The sequence below is a fragment of the Pteropus alecto genome, unplaced genomic scaffold (assembly GCF_000325575.1).
Source record: "Pteropus alecto unplaced genomic scaffold, ASM32557v1 scaffold25, whole genome shotgun sequence".
NCBI classification, from domain to species: Eukaryota; Metazoa; Chordata; class Mammalia; order Chiroptera; family Pteropodidae; genus Pteropus; species Pteropus alecto.
In genome coordinates, this window is record NW_006441955.1 from 639417 (window position 1) to 648097 (window position 8681).

Here is an 8681-nt window from a genome sequence, read left to right on the forward strand (position 1 = left end):
ATAGCCTGACAGGTGGAAGCCCGGGCCGCTCACGACGAGGCAGCTGGGACAGCCTGCCAGACACCAACTCCACTGACCGGCTAGATAGTGTCTCCATTGGCAGCTTCCTGGACACGGTGGCCCCTAGTGAGCTGGATGAACAGGGCTCCTTCGGGGCTCCCCGTCCTGAAATGGACTGGGCAAAGGTTATACCCAGTGGGGAGAGGCCCAGGACTGACGTAGACCTGGCAGCCACCAGGCTAGGCAGCTTGAGGGCTGTATGGAAGCCTCCAGGGGAGGGGCATGCAGGTGTACCTCTTGAGTTACCAGAGGATGAGAGTGCCAATCTGGGCTTTGAGACCCACTGGTACTGGGGCCAGTGCCAGGATGATGTGACCTTCCTGTAACAACTTTTCCACACTTTTGTATTTCTGTGGCTCTTTCTTCACTAGGACCTGGTCTCCCTTGATGTTTATTCTCTGTCAATCTGGAACTAGGAAGAGGCCGCATTGAAATCAGTTACCATGGAAACTAGGCCTCACTATCTCTCTGATCCCTAGGGAGGCTCTGCCTCTATCCCTCAATCATTAGGTCCCTAGACTTATTTCCATAGACACATTGACTCTAGAGGCTTGACCTGTGGCTCCTGGTGTGATGGTATCTCTTCTCTTTTACCCCAAAACTAGGTAAGGATTTGAGGGATTTTGGACCCTTAGGAGATCTCTGATGCAAAGATGGGGGTATAATATAATTACCTTGGCCAAGATGGGGGATTGCAGAGGCACAGGGACATTCAGGGCCAAACCTTCATGGATTGGCCCTCCCAGAACCCTTTGGGGTTGGTAGAACCACTGTTTCTTGTCTGGTGAGTGATGTCATTTCCTGCCAGGATGGATTAGGCTTTCCACCATACCAGTCCTTGAGTCACCACTCAAGGTCAGAATAGGGGTATCTGAACTCCTGCTGCTAAGTGAGACTGTGTCATTTATTCTCCATCTATTACTTCTTGTGAGGGGGAACATACCACCCCTCCTGGCTGGAAAGTTTCTCTCTCTCAGATGTTTGCACTTTTCAGAAAGGTTCATACTTTTTAAAGAGGGTGTTCTCATTTTATCCTAAGGGGTTTTACTTCCTCCATGGCCACATCCCTGTCTGGTGCCAGCACTCCTATATCTGTGCTTTTAGGGAGGGAAACTGGCTGCTGCTCTCAAAAGTCTCTTTGGCCTGCCCTGCCACAGTTTTACCCTGTTCTTTGATTGCCCCCATTCTTCTATTCTGGCTCCAAATTTGTCTGCCAGGAGCTTCAACTTTCGTGTCTCCACACCTTCTCGGTTTCCACTTCCACTTCATGCCTCAGGCCTTTTATATGCAAATAAGCCCCCAGGCTTCTTCCTCTTTTGACCATGGGAACCTGAAGCAGGACTAGCTTGAGGTCTCAGAGCTCTGGGGGTGTACCAGAATCTCCAAAGTGTGGAGGGGTCGTCTTCTTCTCTGATCCTGTAATTTCTCCCACTCCCACGCTGCCCCATACCCCACTCTACCATTTGGTCACAAGGACCTGCCCAGAGACTGAGACACAAGGAATCTCCTTGTCTGAATTACAATGGGAGGGGGATGGAGGAGGGGTGTGGCAGGGAAAGACAGAGGCTCTTTAGTCTCAGGGCCCGCGCGAGTCCTGAGATGGAGGGAAAGGCCACTTTTCTGCCTCTCTTAGATCAAACCCTCATAGACTTCTGGGATGTGAGGAGACAGCAGGGGACTGGCCGTGGGCCTGGGTCCCAGGCCCCTAGTGAATTACACCAAAGAAGGAATTCAAGGAAGCTGCCAACCTGCAGCTCAGGGAGGGAACCAGAAGACTTGAGCTGTGGTTGATGTCAGAGAATGAATTCTTGGAGATTAACCCTTTGAACCCCAGGTAACTGCCCACATGTTAGTCCCTGTCTTTCCTGGGCCCTGAAACCAGATTACTGGGAGGCAAAAAGGCGAGAAAAGGATGTCAGGTGATCCTTGCCTATTTGCTGCACCCTCCCAAGTTGGAGGAATCATCCCCAAAACCTGGAATAACTCCTGCAATTTTTCTACTTTTCATTTTCTGCTGGGGAAGGGAAGGAAGTCAAATTGATCATTTCCACTTCCCCTAAACACCTCAAGTCTTGTTCTGCACCCCCACTCCACTCATTTTGGGGTAATACATTCAGTCCATGGCTCTCCCCTAATGACCCTCTCTCTTCCTCCCAAACCCTCAATGGGATTGAAATTGCTAAGGTATATTTTTAGTTTCTCCTCTGCTGCCCACCACCCCTCTCCTTACCACCCTTCCTGGTCTTGGGGCGCCTGACCCCTCCTGGGGCTGGAAATTCAAATACTCTTTTTCAATCCCTACTATGTTGCTATTTTGTAGTGTGCCCTTGGGTAAACACTACTTTGTATTCCTTTTTGAAGCTTATTTGTTCCTTTAGCCTACAAACTTTTGAGCTAAAGAGGTTGCCTGCCCTCTTGTGGCCATTATGCACCATTGCCAGAGATAGCTGGGTAGAACCTCCAAGTTCAAATACAGCCTTACAGAAGACCAGCCCCCTTCGTGTTCAGACAAGCTAGAGAGACAGGCCTGGAGAGGGCAGAGACTTAACTAGTGTCACCTATGGTAAATCTATAGCAATGCCCAAGTTAGAGAACCCAAACCTGCCTGCCTGCCTGCTTGCCTGCGCACAGTTCCATCACTTGGCCAGACTGTTCCCACACACCAAGTCAACACCACCAAAGGGATTGAGCGGCAGTTCAATGTTTAGAGAGAGAGCTATAGGCTTTGACGAAAGAGAACCTTGGACCTGGATTGGGTAAAGGGTACACTAATCTGGACTGCAGGTAGAAGGAAAATCAATCCTGGACCAACTATTTTTCTGGGAAGGGAAGGCAAGTAGGCCCAGAGATCATGGGGGTAAAACTCAGCATTTCAGACCTGGGGTGTCAGAAGCAGGGGTTGAGGTGGAGAGGTTTGAGATTAGGGTCCTGTGGAGTTGGAGAGGATTACAGCTCAATTGAATAGGCATCTGTGAATGTTGAGAGGCTGGAGATGTGGGGCGAGTTGGGCTGCCTGGCACTCCAGATGGGTCTGGCATCCTGTCTTAATACCCTAAACTCCATTTTACTACCAGGAAAGTTCAGGAACCCAGTAAACATACATCCTTGGTTCCTCTTACCTGCCTCTGAACTAGTGGCTTGAGGCTTAGCTCTCCTGTTAATTCAAACCTTTCTAGGTTACAAGGAGGACCTGTTTTGGAGCTCAAAGAGAAGGGAAGAAAAAAGGGGAGAGATACAGAAAGACAAGAGAGAATAAGATGAAAATGGAGTGTTGAAAATATGATCAGAGGGAGCATACTGTCCTCCAGGTGGGCCTGGGGCTTTTGTCAGGCCTCAGGGTAAAGACAGAGATGAGACTGGTCTTGGCAGCTGCAGAAACAGCGCCTGGGAGGATAAGAGGTGGTGCTGGCTAGGATGAGTACATCAGGGAGACAGGAGACCATGTGAGCAGACAAGTGTAAGGGCCTGCATTTAGCATGTGGACAGTGAATGTTGCACATTGGACTGACTAGAAGCTCGGTAGCAGCTTAGGTGAGAAATGCTTGTCTTGTAGTGGACACAAGCTCATTGTGTGCATGGTGCCAAGCATGTACAAGGTGTTCAGTGACACCTGTTGAATGAATGGAGGAATGAACGTGTGTAAACCCACAAGGAGATGTGACTTATTTTTTTAAGCGGGTAATTAGGTAACAATAGGTAATTTAAAACATTATTTAATTCTTAATGACCCAATAAACTGCATTATTAACTAGCTCAGTTGAACTGCAGGGGCTTCCAGGAAGTCTCTGATTCTCCACTTCCCATTCTCACATAACTTACTTTCCTAGAACAGGTTAGTGCTCCCCAGCAGCAGAGCCAGTATACTAGTTCCCTAGTGCTGCTATAATGAATTACCATAAACTTAATTGCTTAAGACAACACATATTTATTATCCTACAGTTCTGGAGATCACAGGTCCAAAATCAGTTTCATTGGGCTAAATTAAAGTCAAGGTGTTGGCAGGCTTTCATTCCTTCTGGAGACTCTAGGAGAGAATCCATTTCTTTGCCTTTTCCAGCTTCTAGAGGCTGCTTGTATTCCTTAGTTCATGATCCTTTCCTCCATTATCAAACCATGTGCATAACATTTTTACTTCTCTCTGATCTCTGCTTCTATCCTTACATCCTCTTCTAATTCTCCTGTCCCCTCCTATGAAGATTACATTGGGTCGCCTGGGATAATACAGGATCATCTCCCCATCTCAGGATCCTTAATTTAGCCATATCTTCAAAGTCCCTTTTGCTATATAAAGTAAAATACAAGTTCTGGGGATTAGGACATGAACATCTTTGGAGGAGGGGCAATTATTCAGCCTACCACAGCAGAGATGGAGGGTGCAACCAGGCCCACAATGAGCCTCTATGCTTTGTCCAGCCTCCCTCAGCCAGGAGAGGTTGTGCTAAGGGGGAGGTGGCCAGGTCCAGGCCCCATGTTTGGAGAATGGCAAGTACCTCCTGCATCATCACTATCAGGGAGAGATGAGAATGAAGGTCAGACTTGAGAGAAATTCTCAGTGTAGAGAAGGAACTTTTCGCCTGAGACTCTCCTGGTGAACATGGTAGAAGGTTACAGCAGCCTCTGTCTTCAACATCTCCTCCTCTCCAGAAACATTCTGTGTTCTTCAAGACAGAAAATAATTACCAGCAAACTAGCCTGGGCTCTCTCCGAAAAGGGTAGATTGTCTCCTTTTTAAATGATTAATTTTTATTTCTTAATAATTAAATGATGCTTCTCAGCATGGTGAACTCTCATCATCAGTTGATACTAGGCCCCTTTCTTGTTTCGTTTCCTCCTTTTGATCCCTGATCCCTATTCTCTCCTTTCCCTGACCTAGGCATACACTCTAAAATGTTCAGTATGTGTTTGGACATGGAGGTATCTTAAAAAACATATGTATGTATAATTATGTGCTTATGTGTTTAATATATGTACATGGTATACTTTTATAATAAGCTAACTTCTATAATGAATTGCCCTATATTTCAGTGATTTAACACAATAAGGATTTATTTTTCACTTACACAGGAGCACAGGTGTTCCTTGTTGGACAGCTCTCCTCCACTGCCCGTTTCAGGTCCCAGTCTCCTTCATTTTCAGGTGGTGATAGCCTGATAGTGCATCATAAGGTTCCCCGTCAACTTTTCACCAAATCATTTTATCATCCATTAATGACCATTTTATGAATTGGTTATTTCATCAGGGATTACAAAATAATGATTTTGTGATGCTGTCATTTCTTTTTTTATACTAATTCTGTACTGAAAACCTTTTTCACGTCCTCTAGGACCATTTGGTTACCCTGAAATAAACTTCAGACCAGAATGGCAAGATAAATGCTTAAATCTCTTCCTATTTCTCTCTTAAGAAGTAGTAATTTGGTATCCTAGCAACTTGGTGTTGAATAATTTTATTTTGTCTTGCTCTCTCTTTAAATTGTTGCTATTTTAATATACTTATATAAAATATTTGTAGTATTTATTTAATGTCTCTTAATCATGTGCAGTTATTTTCGTTTTATATAAAATTTCAAACATATACAAAACTAGAGAAAATAGTATAATGAATTTCCATGTACCTATCACTCAGCTTCAATAATTATCAACTCATGGCCAGTCTTGGTTTACTTATTTCCTCAATTCCTCTCCCTCAAGATTATTTTGAAGGAAAATTAGATATGATTCCAATCCATCTGTAAATGTTTTAGTATATATCTCTAAAAGATAAGGACTTTTATGACCATTATTGCACCTAAAAATTAATCATTTATCAACACAATAAAATATAGTTGGTGTTTCATTTTCCCCAACTTTCTGGTAAACTTTAAAAAAGTATTAGTATCAGAGTTATGCTGGCCTCTTAAAAAGAGTTAGAAATTGTTTCCTTCTCCCCTGTTTTCTGAAAGCATTTATGTAAGATTGGTAATATTATTTCCTTTTGATAGAATTAATCAGTGAAATAAACTGGGCCTGGAGTTTCTTTATGGGGGAGGTGGTTTGATAAATTCAATTCTTTGATACGTATAGGGCTATTCAGACTTTTAACTTCATTTTGAGTTTGTTTTGGTAAGTTGTGTTTCTCAAAGAATTTGTCTGTTTCATCTAAGTTGTTGAATTTATTGGCATAAAGTTGTTCATAACACTCCCTTGTTATTCTTTTTAAAACTCTATTTATTGTAAAATAAAGCACGGATGTAGAAAACACACAAAACAAATGTTAAGGCTTAATGAATGATTCTAAAGCAAACATTCCTATTACCACTGCCATGTCAAGAACTAGCACCTACCCAGAAGTCCTGTCTATGGCCCCATACCAAGTATAATGTCTTTCCTCTGCCATCAGTAACCATTTCCTGACTAGAGTATTCACTTCTTTACATCTTTTTTTATAGTTTTATTTCTAAATGTAGATCCACAGACACAATAATTTAGTCTTGTCCATTTAAAAACAATATGGTTTTAAGTCTCTTAATCTTTATAGTCCCCGCTTCATCCCTTCCTTAGTTCCTTATAATTTATTTGTGGAAGAACCTGGGCCATTTGACTGGTAGAGTTTACTGCAGTCTGGATTTTGCTGAATGTATACTCATGATGCAGTTCTAAATGTCCCTGTGTTCTCAGTATTTCCTGCAAATTGGTGGCTGGATTCAGAGGCTGGATCAGACTCAGATTTGATCACTTTGGCAAGACTATAAGAAGTATATAAATCTAATTGTCTCTATGCTTGTGATTTTTTTTCAAGTGTTGATGCTTAGTGCTTGTATCTGTTAATCCACTGAGGATTGCAAAATGGTGCCATGAATTCTATAATTTAATTTTATTTATTAGTTGAAATGATTTTATAAAAGGAAACATCCTCTTATCTACTATTTGGTTTGAGTGTACAGTTCACATAGGGAAGGCAGAATAAATGCTCGATTCTTTTTCCACCAGTTTTCAAGATAATGAATTAGATTCCTATCATCCTTAAAAGGTGATTTTTTTTTTTAATATCATTATGAGCTTGTGGATTTATATATATTTGATTAGTTTCAATCAATTGGAATTATTGTCATTATTGAAGTGCCAAGTGCTCCCCCCCACCTTTGGCTAGTGGAGTCTCATCAAGTTGGCTCCTGAGTCCTTTTGACATGACCTTAGTAATCTTCAATAACTTTCCTTGTTATTTGGTAGGACAAAATATTCCTGGGTCATCTTATGCACTTCTTGTTCCAGACCGAATCAGTCATCTCTCCAAGAAGTCTTGGGTTTTTTAAGTGAGAAATTATATTTCAAGAACACAGCTAGTCCTTTCAAAGGACAGAGCTAGACTATATGTAATTTTATATATACATATATATGTATATATATATATATATACATATATATATATACATATATATATATATAAACTTTTTAAAGAACAAACTTTAGGCTTTGTTAATTTTCTCTGTTTTCTCTTTCATTGAATTTTATTCTAATCTTTATTATTTCTTTTCTTCTACTTTGAGTTTAATTTGCTCATCTTTCTCTAACTTCTGAGATGAAAACTTGGATTATTGATTTGAAGCCTCCATTCCTTTATAATATAAGCTGTAAATTTCTAAGCACTGCTTTACTTATATATTTTTTATATGTTGTATTTTATTATCATTCAGTTAAAAATGTTTTATGGGGAGGGGGAAGGTATATGGGGTAAAAGGGGTCAAATATATGGTGAGAGAAAGAAATATAATTACAACGCAAAATAAATATGCCTTACTGTTGAATTGTACACCTGAAACTTACTGGATTTCATTAACCAATGTCACCATAATAAAAATAAATTAATTAAAAAATAAAAAAATAGGTGAATGCTCCATATCTTCTTGAAAAGAATGTGCATTCTGCAGTTGTTAGGTATGATGTTCTATGAATGTCAACTAAATTAAAGTGGTTAATAGGCGGTTCTTTATCCTTGATGAATTGTTGTCTGCTTGTTCCATCAACAGATGAGACAAATGGAAAATAGCAAATGACAGTCTTAAATCTAAACTTATCAATAGTTATCTTTAATATAAATGGACTAAACACTGCAATAAAAACCAGAGACTGTCAGTCTGAATAAAAAAGCAAAATCCAACTATATGCCGTCTACAAGAGATGTGCTTTAAATACAAAGATAAAGTAAAAGGTTGGGAAAAATACACCATGCAATCACTGATCCAAGGAATATTTGAAATTAATATTAGGCAAAATAAACTTCAAGATGAGAAGAATTATGAGAGAAAAAAGACATTTTATAATGATAAAAAGATCAACATATGAAGACTTAAAATTTTAAACCGTGTATGCACCTAGTAATAGAGCTTTCAAATTTTATGAAGAAAAAACTGGCAGAACTAAAACCAAATCCACAATCACAGTTCAAGATTTTAACACTCCTCCTTTACTGATGATAGAACAAGTATGATACTACTTCACATAAAATATAGGAATCTTGCAACAGTATAGTTCTTTTCCCCCTCTGGCCCAGTCCTGTGAGCTAGTGTTGTCAGATGTACTACATCTATATATGTTATAAATCTCAGAACATAGTTTATAATGTTTGTTTTAACACATCATATG

At 40.6% G+C, this 8681-nt stretch overlaps 1 protein-coding gene across 1 annotated transcript in view; it reads left to right on the forward strand.

Annotated features, from left to right (window-relative positions):
- The window catches only part of LURAP1 (leucine rich adaptor protein 1), a 14860-nt gene extending 9296 nt beyond the window's left edge, over positions 1 to 5564 (forward strand). The window contains exon 2 of the mRNA XM_025051943.1: positions 1 to 5564. This exon is cut by the window's left edge and continues 196 nt beyond it. Within this exon, the coding sequence (XP_024907711.1) occupies positions 1 to 386 (386 nt within the window). The 3' untranslated portion in view covers positions 387 to 5564.
- Positions 5565 to 8681: the final 3117 nt, after the last annotated feature.